We start from the raw sequence: 13,544 nt of genomic DNA, 5'->3' as shown, positions 1-13,544 counted from the left end.
TTGAAATTGTTTCCATGACAACTTGTTTATTTGATGTTTGATCAATATCAGTCAGGTTTTTACTAGAATTTCTAGTCGTTTTACCAAAATGTCTGATTTTTATTCATCTCCGAATGATATTAAACTATTAAGTGAATTGTTGTTCCCTCGCAGGGATAATGACTCATCTGATGATGAAGAACACGTCACTAAGAAAGCAACAAATACTTGTGAGTATAAAATAACTCCTTAGTTATTCAATTAATATAAACCTAATTATTTTATTCAGATTTGAATCCTACTGATATTGCAAGGAATAAAGTCACCACTGATTCTGCTGAATCAACATCCACGCAAGAAATTAAAAAATCTCCATATGAAAAGACTGAAGAGGCTAAGAAGAAAACTGAGCTTGATTACGAAGATGAGTACATGCAGAAAATCAATGAATTGACGGATGAAAGTACATGGAAAACCTGTCCTACGTACGAAATAAGTTATCGGCAAGCAGTTACTGCTTCCGATGTGTTTCTACAAGTAATTATTATTTATTGTAGCATAAAAATACCTTAATTTCTATTGATATTTTGTTTAGATGGGAAACAAAACAAATTCTACTTCAAGTTGTGAGAATATGGTAATTGCTATCAATTTACCAGAGGAGAAACGTCAGAGCATTGATCTAAAGATTGAGGAAACTGTCTTGAAGCTGAATTCATCGAAGTATTTTCTAAAACTGTCGCTGCCGCACCCTGTAAACCCGCAGTTGGGCGATGCTAAGTTTGATAGTGATACGGATATTCTAAATGTCACCTTAGTAATGGACCGGGAATTCGACTTTGTTAATTACTAAGCCTTATATGTAATAACCTTCAATACCTTATCATGAATAAAGGCAAGAATTTGAAAGCAGAAATGATTCGCTGATAGTTTACACTTTCCTAAAGTTCCTAAACGATAGAAGAGTGGGATTTTTAAGAACCGACTTAAAGAAACCCTACTTAGTAAACAGGACTAAAAATGGCGAGGACCTGTAATTACGAGTACGACCGGAATGGCGAGAGGCATCTCCCGGAGCTCTTTCCTTCTCTTTAGGTCTTTAATTCGCGCGGCGCTAAACCGACGATTGTATGCACGTGCATTTATGACGCATAACGATACAAGACAGCCTGTTTGGTGTCAGGTGTACTCACTACTTAAGGCGATGATATTTCAATACAATCTTGTGTCCAAACCGCTGGTAGGATGCTTGAAGTCCGTTGAGGCCCCGTACAAACCCTCATGGAATTGAACGTTTTTACCGCTCCATTACAGTAGCGATACGGATTACACGATATTTTCGGGCTTTTTAATCGCGTCCCGCACTCGATTTGTCGAATATTCGGATAAATATTTATAAACACCGCGTACTTTCCCTAACAGGTGAAAGGGGACATGGCACGACCCTCCTTCGATAGCTAATTGATCGTAATTCTATAAAATGGTTGAAATAGTCAACCGCGTCGCGACCCGCACTCGATGAGTATTTCGTTACACCTCTCCAGGTATCTCGCGAATAACGTTTATCACTTTTACCTGTGAATGTAAACAATTATTAACAAGAATGGGAGGATTGGGTGGTTATTCTAAACTACAAAAACTTTTAAAAGAATAAACTAGAAAAGCTTAATTAGAAAAATATTTAAAAACAAATAAATAAACTCATCAAGAAAAGCAAATGATTTAAATTTTGTAGGATTGTTAAATTTGAACAGGATAAGTCTTTTAATTTATCTATAAATTGACCTTGAATTGAATAATTTAAAAAATATTAAGAGGTAATTAGTTAAAACTTGAAGGTGTGAGGTATTAGTAAACACAAAAAGTACAAAACCGATAACGAACGCGCCCGAATTACAAAAATGCCCAAATTAATCGAATATGTACCTGAAAGACAAGCAGAAAGAACAATTAGTAACAGAAAATATCAAAATTATTAGAGACAATGTAAAAACTTTGTAGCAATGTTCAAACCTGTTCCCATTCCTGGGAAAGCATGACTACTCCTTGACATCTTGTGGCGGACCGGGGAATGTCATCTAGAAACAGCAGGAAATTTTAAGCACAAGGAGAAATAATAGAAAGAACAGTTATTTTTTTAATATACATGTCTGCGATGAGAAACAGGAACGTTTTCAAGAAGTCGGTGGATAATCCGATCGGAATGCACCATCAACGACGTCGCACACAAGAAACAGAAAATAAAACAGAATTAAAATGTAACAAATACTAAAGAATAACTAAATGATAAATGTGCAACGCTTGAAAATAAAAATAAGAGTGCGTTATCAGCAGTGGCGAATTGTGTTGGAATGTTAAAATCAAAACAACAACATGGCGTCTCCTTGTGTTAGCAGTGCTGTAAAATTGGCACTCTACTGCCGCAAAGTGAACGTTTGAAATATGTGAAAAGCAGACAAACAACTGATAAGGCCGCCGCGCACACCTCGCGAAGCTGAAACTGTGGTCCCCCGTAGCTCATGTCGATTGTACAATAAAATTACATTCGAATATTCTAATTAGACGCATTGCAAGTACATGATTTCATTTATGTGATGAGGCAACTTGGTGGTTGCGATCGTGAACACGATGTTTGAATCGCGGCCTTATTGCAAAATCGCGTCTAACGGCGTATGAAACAATGTAGCGTGCAAATTTTACGAATTACAAATTTAATAAAAAGGCGCAAATAAAAATAATGCAAGAAACTTACTTGTGGATGCCTCGAAAAATGATTTTCACTTGGTGGCAACACTTTTTTACTGATTTGCTAAGTTTTTAAAGATTTTATTAGCGGAGCTATAACTGCAGAGAATCTCGCACACTGAATGATGTTGCTGAGCGTGCGTTGCGGAAGAACGTTAACTTGGTTCCCTGCGTCGCTTCCTGCGCCGGACTTGCGCACAAAAAGTTCAACGTTGAGGTGATATTGATAAAGCCGAAAACAAAAACACACAAACAATGCACGTATTTTATATTACTTTAAGATCGCATATTGCATGACATGATTCCAGTCCAAGTCTCTTGGAATGTTAGGAGATAGTGTGAGTTGTTATTTTATTCTGCGCGACTTTCCCCGTCTCACCCCGCAACCCGTAGTGTGTAGTATCAGCTTGAGAGATAAACTGATAAACACGAAAATAAATGCATTGAATATTTATTTCGATTCATTTTATGTTTTCAACGTAAATTCTAGAAACTTTAATTAATTTATTGTATATATAAATATATTTATTGATAAAAGATCGTGATTTTAGATTTAAAATTTTGGTGAGTTAGATATGTTTCGCCCTGAAGGCATCTTCAGTGACTGAATTCAGTAACTACTTAAAAATTACTAATTACTACTAATATACTAATACAGATACTAATACTAAAAACTACTTAATTTTATCGATAAATATAGTTATATATCCAATTAATTAATTAAAATGGATGCATCATCGAAGAAAATAGAAACTTTAATTGTATTATTATAGAAACATTTCATTTATTTTTATATTATATTTTATGGTATTATAGTCGCAACTATTGTAAAAGTAATAAAAAAGTTATGAAAAATAAAATATTGACACTCAGAACTGCATGCTGAGCTCAACTTATTAAAAAAAACTAAAACTATAAGTTTGAGTTATGCCCAGCTGCATTTTATGAAATAAAATTGAAATTTTGCCCTGCCTATACGCGGAACTAAAGTAGACGTTACCGACGATTGTGCTCACGCGACACGCAGGGAAACGATTCAATACGAGCCAAGAGAGGAAGAGAGAACACCACAGGACCGATGGAACGCAAAACGTACTGTACGCTGCCCTTTATACCTGCAAAGTACTCAGAGTGTTGTGGTGGGGCACAGAAAAGAAGTGGGGGAAGGCCCGCGGTTCCTTCGACCCTAGAACCGGTCCCTGCAGCTCGCACCCTCGCGAACACTTCCCCTCCACTTTTTGAGAAGGTCAGCCGCAGGTATAGAAGGGGTGCGCGCAGAGGGCCAAGTGCTCAGTCGTGCCTAAGTCGTCCAGCAGTCAGTCGCAGCTCCCTGGGGTCAGTCTCCTGCCTATATCTCTCTCTTTAGGTATTTGCTTAAAGCGGCGCTATACCGACGATTGCATGCACGTGCATATGTTGGCGCATAGACAGATACAGATACAAGACAGCCAGTTTGGTGTCAGGTGTACTCACTACTTAAGGCGTTGATATTATAATACAATCTTGAGTCCAAACCGCTGGTAGAATGCTTGAAGTCCGTTGAGGCCCCGTATAAACTCTCATGGAATTGGAATTGCATTCGATATGTCGAATATTCGGATAAATATTTATAAACACCGCGTACTTTCCCTAACAGGTGAAAGGGGACATGGCACGACCCTCCTTCGGTAGCTAATTAATCGTGATTCTATAAAATGGTTAAAATAGCCAACCGCGTCGCGACCCGCACTCGATGAGTATTTCGTTACACCTCTCCAGGTATCTCGCGAATAACGTTTATCACTTATAGCTGTGAATAAAAACAAAGATTAAATACAAAGGGTAAGGATGATTAGGTAGATAATCGGAACTACAAAAACATTTTAAAGAATAAGCTAGAAAAGCATAATTAGAAAAATATTTAAAAACAAATAAGTAAACCCTCAAGAAAAAACTAGTAATGTTTTAAATTTTGTAGGATTAGAAAAATTAAACAAAGTAAGTCTAAATGAATATATTCGTTGACCTTGAATTGAATAATTAAAATATGAAGAAGTAACTAGTTGAAGGTGTGAGGTGTTAGTAAACACAAAAAGTAAATAAACCGACTTGAACTTGCTTGAATTACAAAAATGCAAATTAATCGAATATGTACCTGAAGACAAAGCAGAAAGAAAGAACAGTGGTAACAGAAAATTAAAAATTGTGAAGACAAGGTAAAAGCTTTATAAAGCAATGTTGAAACCTGTTTCCTATTCTTGGGCAAGTATGGCTAATCCTGGACATCTTGTCATTTGACCTTAAGAATGTCATCTCTGGCAACAGCAGGAAAATTTAAGTACAAAGAATAAAATATATAAGAACAGTAAATACTCAGTATACACTCCTGCGATGGATAACTGGAACGTATTTTGAAGCCGCATGGAAACGGAAGGTACAACACACCTTCAACGTCAACAGTAATACTCGTAGCATGGGGGTGCTAGCAGAAACTAAACTAAAATAGAAATTACAGTGAATACAAACTAAAGAATAAATGCAGATAGAGTGAAACGATTGAAAATAAAAAATAACATTGTGTGTGTTATCAGCAGTGCCGAATAGTGTTGGAATGTTGAAATCTTAAAATCAAAACAACAACATGGCGTCTCTTTGTGTTAGCTGTGCTGTACAATTGGCACTCTACTGCCGCAAAGTGAACACGTTTTGAAACATGCGAAAACCAGAGCAAACAGCTTCAATGCTTCATGCGCGTACCTCGAAGGAATTGAAACTGCGGTCACCCATTACTACTCATGTCAGTTTGCACCAGTAAAATTACATCCGAATATTCCTATTGGCCATTTTTTGTTGATTATAATTTTCTGGTTCAACTGATTTTATTTTATGTGGTTTCCTGATAATTTACAGTTTAATATTTATGATGATAAGGTTTATTTAGTTTTAAAATTAATTGCCATACCATAAATATAATACAAACATATAAAATTTATTAAACTGGCTAGTTATTCGAACATGCTTGTAAAACATGTAAACATGCTTTGCTTATACAAGCAAAAAACTGAAGGATAAAAGACTACCGCTACATTCTATGAACTCTGGTCAATACACAAATATAGTATTGCTACAATAGTTCTGAATTTAATGCAAATATGTGTATGGTAGTGACATCTATGTACAAAGAATGTAGTGATATTTAGATAAGGTTTGTGATATATACCGGTATACCGATATCTCAATTGCAATATCGATAAATATCGATGAGTTAAAAACAAATTTCGTAATTGTGAAAACTTTAAAAATCTGCAACACAGTAGTCACTTTAAACTATAAAGAACAACAAACAAGTTCAACTTGGGTAGTTTGGGAAATAATGTTTTCTATTATGCTAAACATTCATCAAATCCAAAAATAGCAAATAAATACTTCGACACTAGCAATTAACTGCAAGATTGACTCATTTACCAATTTAAGAATTAATCTGCAGTTAATCAATTATCTTTTATTGTTTTTATTTAGCATACTTACAAAATTAAAAATATTTTTAATTATTTAATTTAATTATTTTATAAATACCGGTATTATCAGTATATGGATATTTGGCGCCAAAAAATACCGAATAATACTGAATTAACCTCGAAATACTAGTAATGAACTCAAAATTCACATATTTAACTCATACTGACACGGATGAGCCTCACTGACCCATAGAAACATTTTTATACCAAGTGGTTTTTAAATTCTAATTTAAAAATCAATGCTAAACAAAATAATTAGCACAAATACCTATTCACTTTTATGAGCATTAAAAAAAAAACGATTATCATCAAAATACTTTTTAATTTTCTGCTTCATCTACACATTATAATTTATGTACTTTCAGACATTCCACAGTTTAATATACCAAACTCATACCAAATATAGCTAACCCATTACGAAGATAAACGTATTAAGTCGATAAGTCGTAAATCGAAACGCGCGAAATTAAAATTCATCGAAGAACCATAAAGATAATGAAGTCGGGCAAAACACCGCGAGCCGATCATTATTTCCATTTTGCATAATGTGCGTTCAACAAAAGCAAGCCGCGTGTATCTATTACCCACCAGCGATCCGCACGTCTCTATTGCAAAACGTCGCTTATTTGTTCAACATAAACAAAACGGTTACTTCATTGTACCGTTACAGATGGGATAAATTAACGAAGAAGCGAGCGTAGAGACGACCGCGATGAAAATGAAGGATCAATTTCGATCAGAAAGAACAACACAACGACTCGGATGAAAAAAATAAGACGTGCGAGCGCAATCTTCGCGAGATTATCCAGCTCCGAATTCGTACGTGCGAACATAACCTCATTTCTATACCCAGCCACAATTCGATCATCTATTATAAGCGTGTGTGTGCAATTTAAGGCATAACGGTTAATAAATAGTTTGAAAAAAATAGCGAACGAAATAAATTCGAACGCTGAAAACGTGAAAACGAGCCGAACAATGATGATGGCGACAGAATACGCACGTCAATATTTGCTCACTGGTTAGTAGTTACTCACTACTGGTTCGGATTTGGTGGTGTGTTTGGAGAAAGTGCATTTTTCGGCTCGAAACGTGTCGAAAATAGCAAATTGAATTAGAAGCGTTATTTGTTATTTTGTGTTGGAAGCGTGTGATAATTGTTGTTTGCCATCACTGGAATCGCAAGAGTGGAACACACGCTGTAATAAATCGAAGTTAATTACCGGCCGCGTGTGGGTCGTAAACGTTGGAGTTGTAAAAGCTTGTATGAGTACTCTCCATTCATTGTTTGGCTTCAGGCAATTGAATCGCGATGTAAAGACGAAAAAAGTAAACTAAAACGGGCCATTTCAAGTTCACTAAAAATAACTCGCAATTAAACATCGTGTTTAATTCGTTTAATTTGTTAATTTAAAGTTTTACGTATTTGCTAAATAGAAAATTGGGCATTTGAAGATTATGTAGAATGTAAAAGTTTTAAATTATTCAATAAATACTTTAGTTAGCTACATTTGAATACAAATAAGCGCATTAAGAGATATTGTTAACATTAAAAGTTAAATTTAATTGAAATCAATGAGGGTATTTGTATTCGTAACTCGGGACACCTTGAAACAAGTCAACAAACAAGCAACTCTCTGATAAAAACATAAATCTTGCGCTGCGAAAACTGCGATCGGAATTTAATGCAAATAAATGCATCCTAGCGACATCTACACGCAATTCAAAAGGTTATACATTGATAAGCTATAAGAGAATCTCAATAAATATTAGAACTGGGTACAATAATGTTTTTGATGGTTTTGTTTGTAAATTTCGATAAATTTTAGCGGTTAATTTCATTTGTATGAGTAAATAAATTTTACTTACTTCGCCAGCACTTTGAATGAACTTCATCGACGCCTTGTTGCCGTTGTTGCTGTGATTTTCCGGTGCGCTATCGCCTGCAATTCACGAACCAATTATACAATTAACAGTTGCAAAAATAACTGCAAAGACACTACCGTAATTGGCATTGACATAGTAAAACAATGCAAACTCCAACAACACCACACAAAAAAACAACAACACGCTATCAAGATGCAAACACCTTATAATTTTAAACATGCGCAGCAAAAATAAAACTAGATCATACAGATTAGACAGCCATCTCGACGATTAACAGTTGCAAAACAATAACAACTAACAAGTGACAAGATCAAGTCATAAAATTCAACACCTAGCTTGTCACAACCTAAAATTTCCAAGGTTTCTACAACTATTTCGGCAAAAATAAAAAATAAAAATTTTAATGTGTTTTGCTTAACATAGAAATTAAAATAAAACTAGTTCCACTAAATGTTGTGTAAGTGCGCTCTTTTTACTTTACTAGGTTTATTTTCGAAATGTTCTCGTCTGTTGATATTACCCACTAATTTCATGCAAGTGTAACGCGTATTCTCGTATGTGTAACGAGTATTTATTGCCCATCTATTGCATAAACTTGTTAACTGAACAAAACTGTTACGTGCAATGAGCGTAAGTAAAACATTTGCAACGCAGCGCGGAATGAATACTCAGGCACTCATCAGTCACTCACTACTTACCTGAAATAATTTGATTAGCGGAAACGCCATCGTCGCCCGGCTGCAGTCTGACTTCCATCTCGCGCAGTCGCGTACTTAAGTCGCGCGTGTGCAAGAACAGAAACAGCGTCGTCGAGATGGCCACCAGCGCGATCAATTCACTCGTCCTGCAAAAGGAATAAAAAAATATTTATGATAAATATTAGAATGTTATGAATATTACCGAATCATTTTCACCCATCGCAATGATTACGATTATTTAACACTTACAGATTTACTTTCTAATTGGTTTTAGTGATTTCGTTGAAACATGAAGCTTGTTATTATGATTATTGAAATCAATAAGTATATATCACCAAAAAGTAATAAATTTTTTGAGTTAAATTCAATGATATGTTGTGAATAAGTATTGTAATATAAATTTCAACACGGCAATTATTTTTTATTTTATTGTGTATTGAAATCTGTAGAATACTTAATTCACGGCTCATAAATATTTTATAAATTTATCGAAAATATCGAATACAATTAATGTTTACAATGAATACAATCAATTCACTGTCGTTGTATCAAAAAACCATAAAATAAACAAATATTGGAATTTTACGCGTATTAAAATCAGTTTAATCTTTTATAAGCTGATTAAAAACTCAATTATTTTAGTAAAAATGCCGGTAAATATTTCCTGAAGTCTAAATATGAATTCCGCGTCGCTCAGTTGTATTCACTTGTGATATGTTTAAATGATTTTCTAGTAACGCAACGTGCATCCCAACAAATTAGCTGAAAAATCGTGCTTAAGTTATAGAAATTTGCATTGCAATTAGTAAGGATGTTGGGATCATAATTACAACAATATTTCAAATGTTACCATCGATGTCATGTCTTTAAAAAAATATTCTAGCTTATAATTGCTAGAAATGAAAATATTTTTCGTCGTTACACATATTTTTTATATTTTTCCATAGCGGAAATTGAAAGATAAAAATATTAACTAGACATGACAATGGCGGAGCAATAGGCGTTTTAATAAAACCTTAGAACATCCTCGCGGTTGAGGTCCGCGGTTTTGCAAAAACAATGCGCAAACACAAAGAAAAACGCTGCTTATGAAGAGAATGAAAAAAAAAACATTTTACTTTCTAATACGTATTAGCTGCATATTCTTTTTTTCAGTGCATTCATCTCGCGTCTTTCACTTTATTACGATGTCGCCCGTCTTTCCTCAAATCACTAAACATATCATTAGATATCCTCGATCCATTCCCCGCGGATAAAGAAAAGTATTCACGCCGCCAACATTGAAATACTACAATAAGAAGCATCAATCAATTCGTCATTCGTCATACATTCGCAGAATGAAAACGATTCGTTTTCGTCGATTGTAAGTTTAAGGTTAGGCGTGTAAGAAATAAATCTAAACGCTCCGGAGACTTTCTGCAAGGCTAATTATCGACCATTCACTTCCGCACTTTACACTTTATTCAATTGTTTTCCTTTAGATTGGATTTTCCCGCAATTGAAGCGTGCTGAAAACGTTTTGACATTTGCGGCGCTGCAACCGTCCAGCGCCGAATAATATTCGTCGGCGTAATAAAAGCATTATGAGCGCAGAAAATATTAAATTGAAGAAAGTTGCGCCTGGCACTTTCTTCTGCTCTAATGTCGGCTTCTTTCTCATCTTTTACCGAGTGGAGCTCGCGAAGCGGCTTCATTATCTGCACTCGTTTCAGTAACTGCAAAGCAATATAAATGCGAGTTTGATTATATTATTCCACGGCAAATACCTCGCCTTCATCGTATGACGCATGTGAAAACACATTTGACCGTTACCCAAGTAGCTGCTATCCTATAAGTAACTTTATTTAAAATTTGTATGTTTGTAATGCTGCTACACAAAAACCAATGAAACAATTTTAATAAATTTTTGTTTGGAGATATTTTGGACCTAGGCGAATAACATAGGCTACTGTATGTTGCAAAAATATAACTTACAGAGTGTTTAAAATTGTTTGCAAGTTTGTGCGACAAAAAAAATGCGATATATTTGAATGTATCAATGTCATTCAAATTTTGCACTAGTATAAATATTACAATTTTTAAATACAAGTGATCCCAGTCCAAGAATAAGCAATTATCAACCCAAGTAAAATTAATGAGAAATTTTAATGTAAATCATGAGTTCTAGAAATGATTGACTAACAAAGTCAACATTTCAGCGCACATTGCAAAAAAATTGCGTCAATGCACCGCGCTGCTGTAAGTACTTACTTACGATCGAGAAGATATTATCTTGATGCGAAGAAAATTGACGATTTTTCGCGTGGCGAGGCAGTTTAATGCGATTGCGCAGATGTTTCAGCGCTCCAGTGCACTCGACTCACAAGGATACGCCGCTCCAAAGAATAAAATTACATTGTCATGCCGGTTGAGGCGCGTAGGTAATAATCCACGACTCACTGCGCTTGTCATTCAAGACAGCAAGCACTTAGCATATAAACAGACGAACAATTGTCTTCTGCTCGACTTAACAGATGAATACAGCTCGGACGCTAATTGAATATGAGAAACGGTCACTTTCTTTTCCCAGTCCGTCATAATTGAACGCCTTTTATTTACAATCCGCACATAATGAATAGCTGCGTCCGAAAATTAAAAGATTTTTTACAATCTGCTAAACGTTGATGTACCGACACTCGAGTTAAGTGAAAGTAAAACCGAGTTAATCTCAAATTATAAATTATTTACTCAACGCTGTGTGTGTGTTTAGTTACGCAGAAATTTACACATTGCACGCCGGTGATTGTCCAAAGCGGAGGAAGATTCAGACATGTATGACTATTAGGTTATAGTAAAAGTGAAATGCGATAAATGTGCGGGTATGTAATGCGCAATGGGTTCTTAAATGATGAAAGTAGCGCTAACCCTTCACGTGGAGAAGAACATCTTCAACGCGTTCACTTTTCTCGCATCGCAAATCAAACGAGAGCGAAAAACAGGCGACAGTGACGACACTTTACGAGTCACGCTCAAACTAAGTGACGGCTAGATTGATTTATGCAACCAACTATACATCAAACTCACTATTTATGTCTACAATAAAACTAAACACATTAAAACCTCATTTTAACGATAAATAAATAAAAACTGTGTAACGACGAAAAATATTTTTATTTCTAGCAATTATGAGCTAGAATATTTTTTTAAAGACATGACATTGATGGTAACATTTGAAGTTTTGTTGTAATTATGATCCCAACATCCCTACAAATTGCAATGCAAATTTCTATAACTTAAGCACGATTTTTCAGCTAATTTGTTGGGGTGCACGTTGCGTTACTAGAAAATCATTTAAACATAACACAAGTGAATACAACTGAGCAACGCGGAATTCATATTTAGACTTCTGGAAATATTTACCGGCATTTTAACAAGAGTAATTGAGTTTATAACCAGATTAAAAATGATTAAACAGATGCAAAATCCCAAAATTTTATTATTTTTTGTTCCTCGTTGTAACGACGTATAAAATATTACTCATAAAATAAAATTGATTAATAAAACCAAATATGAATTTCTTTGACTGGCAAAACAATCAAGTAATATATTCATTTTTAAAATGCATATGAATGGCATGCTTTTAGCAACAATCATTACGTGTGCATCTATATACGGGTTGGAAAGTCTTTATCGTTGCATTTCAATAATGCACCGACAAGTAAATTGTGGTAAAGGTACCGCCATCTTAATAAATTCTTGTCACAAGTCACAATCAGTGCATTTTTATCAACTTCCCGTTCATTTCTCTTCGCTGTGTCTTCTAGTGGCACGCGCGCAACCAACAGAAAGCCAATCGAACGCAATTCAATTACCTAACGAAGCTGAAACGCCGCACGAGCACATCAAACACCATGATCGTCACGAGGCACACATTCACTTATTCACAAAAGTGGAAAAACAAACTGTTGATAGCCACGACCGACTCAAATTACGATCGAAAACTCAAGAAAAAAAAATCATTTTATTTGCATTTTCACAACTCACCACAGACGACGCGCAAATATTCGGCAAGTAATTAATTCTGAAAGGTAAATATAAATAAAACAATGAGCATGATTGCAGGTAACAAGCGTTAAATTGATAACTCGCTCATTGGACGTTTGTATGCATATTAACCATACTGTTGTTGATAATAGTAATATTAGTGATTTACTTCAGATTTAATTGAATTCTTATCGGTAACAAAAATTAAATTATTGCGCTTTTTATCGAATGTAAATTTTACATTGTGTTATAGTGTAGTAATTGGATTTTTCGGTGCATTATTTACACCAACGAAAACAAAAGGTTTGTTTATGAAATTAATTTGGAAAAAGATGCGGAAATCTGAAATCTCTCGCCAGATTCACACGTCGTGTGACACAACAACAAAGATTATAAACAACTTAACCATGTTTTGTTTGCACTTATGTCATCCACGCATGCGCAGTGGACGTAGGTACATTAGGAATGTACTTATATGAACTTGCGTAAATTGCGTATGGTAAGAAAAGAATAGTGAGAACATTTTAATTTGTTTTTGGAGTAAATGCTAAATGAAATTTGCCAAACGGACCAATTTTAGAGTTTTACGAGCGTGGGTTGTGGCCATTGACATCTCGCATCGGCATCAGCAACAGAGCAATCGCTGTCATTAAAAAACACTTTCTGCTACTGAGATTTATTTCGGTTGTTAGAGCTAAGTTAAAATAAAGCATCT

General features: G+C 35.0%; 2 protein-coding genes across 2 annotated transcripts; one reads left to right on the top strand and one right to left on the bottom strand.

The window, feature by feature from the left end:
* Window positions 1-10: 10 nt before the first annotated feature.
* On the top strand, window positions 11-895 carry Dnaaf6 (Dynein axonemal assembly factor 6). Its single transcript, XM_065308764.1, has 3 exons — window positions 11-209; window positions 269-516; window positions 575-895. Exons 1-3 carry the CDS (start codon window positions 89-91, stop codon window positions 830-832), a joined length of 627 nt encoding a protein of 208 aa, XP_065164836.1. The 5' UTR covers window positions 11-88; the 3' UTR covers window positions 833-895.
* Window positions 896-6,313: 5,418 nt separating this feature from the next.
* Window positions 6,314-13,006, bottom strand: LOC135796402 (heparan sulfate 2-O-sulfotransferase pipe-like). The gene is made up of 3 exons (XM_065308418.1): window positions 12,658-13,006; window positions 8,807-8,952; window positions 6,314-8,164 (listed from the first exon to the last, which is right to left on the bottom strand). Exons 1-3 carry the CDS (start codon window positions 12,696-12,698, stop codon window positions 7,968-7,970), a joined length of 384 nt encoding a protein of 127 aa, XP_065164490.1. The 5' UTR covers window positions 12,699-13,006; the 3' UTR covers window positions 6,314-7,967.
* Between the last annotated feature and the right edge of the window lie 538 nt (window positions 13,007-13,544).

This window comes from Atheta coriaria, unplaced genomic scaffold (assembly GCF_025399875.1).
Source record: "Atheta coriaria isolate IRGN ID8LTWV9N9 unplaced genomic scaffold, Caltech_Dcor_3.1 hic_scaffold_7_pilon, whole genome shotgun sequence".
NCBI lineage: Eukaryota > Metazoa > Arthropoda > Insecta > Coleoptera > Staphylinidae > Dalotia > Dalotia coriaria.
Note: the sequence above shows the minus strand (reverse complement) of the source record. Positions and strands in the feature narration are given on the sequence as shown.

Coding starts and splice junctions, on each gene's coding strand:
- Dnaaf6 (XM_065308764.1), top strand. CDS start 89: ATGTCTGATTTTTATTCATCTCCGAATGATATTAAACTATTAAGTGAA. Junction 210..268: donor TAAGAAAGCAACAAATACTT/GTGAGTATAAAA, acceptor TATTTTATTCAG/ATTTGAATCCTACTGATATT. Junction 517..574: donor CTTCCGATGTGTTTCTACAA/GTAATTATTATT, acceptor TATTTTGTTTAG/ATGGGAAACAAAACAAATTC.
- LOC135796402 (XM_065308418.1), bottom strand. CDS start 12,698: ATGGTGTTTGATGTGCTCGTGCGGCGTTTCAGCTTCGTTAG. Junction 8,953..12,657: donor CGGCGTTTCAGCTTCGTTAG/GTAATTGAATTG, acceptor TTCCTTTTGCAG/GACGAGTGAATTGATCGCGC. Junction 8,165..8,806: donor CGCTAATCAAATTATTTCAG/GTAAGTAGTGAG, acceptor CGTGAATTGCAG/GCGATAGCGCACCGGAAAAT.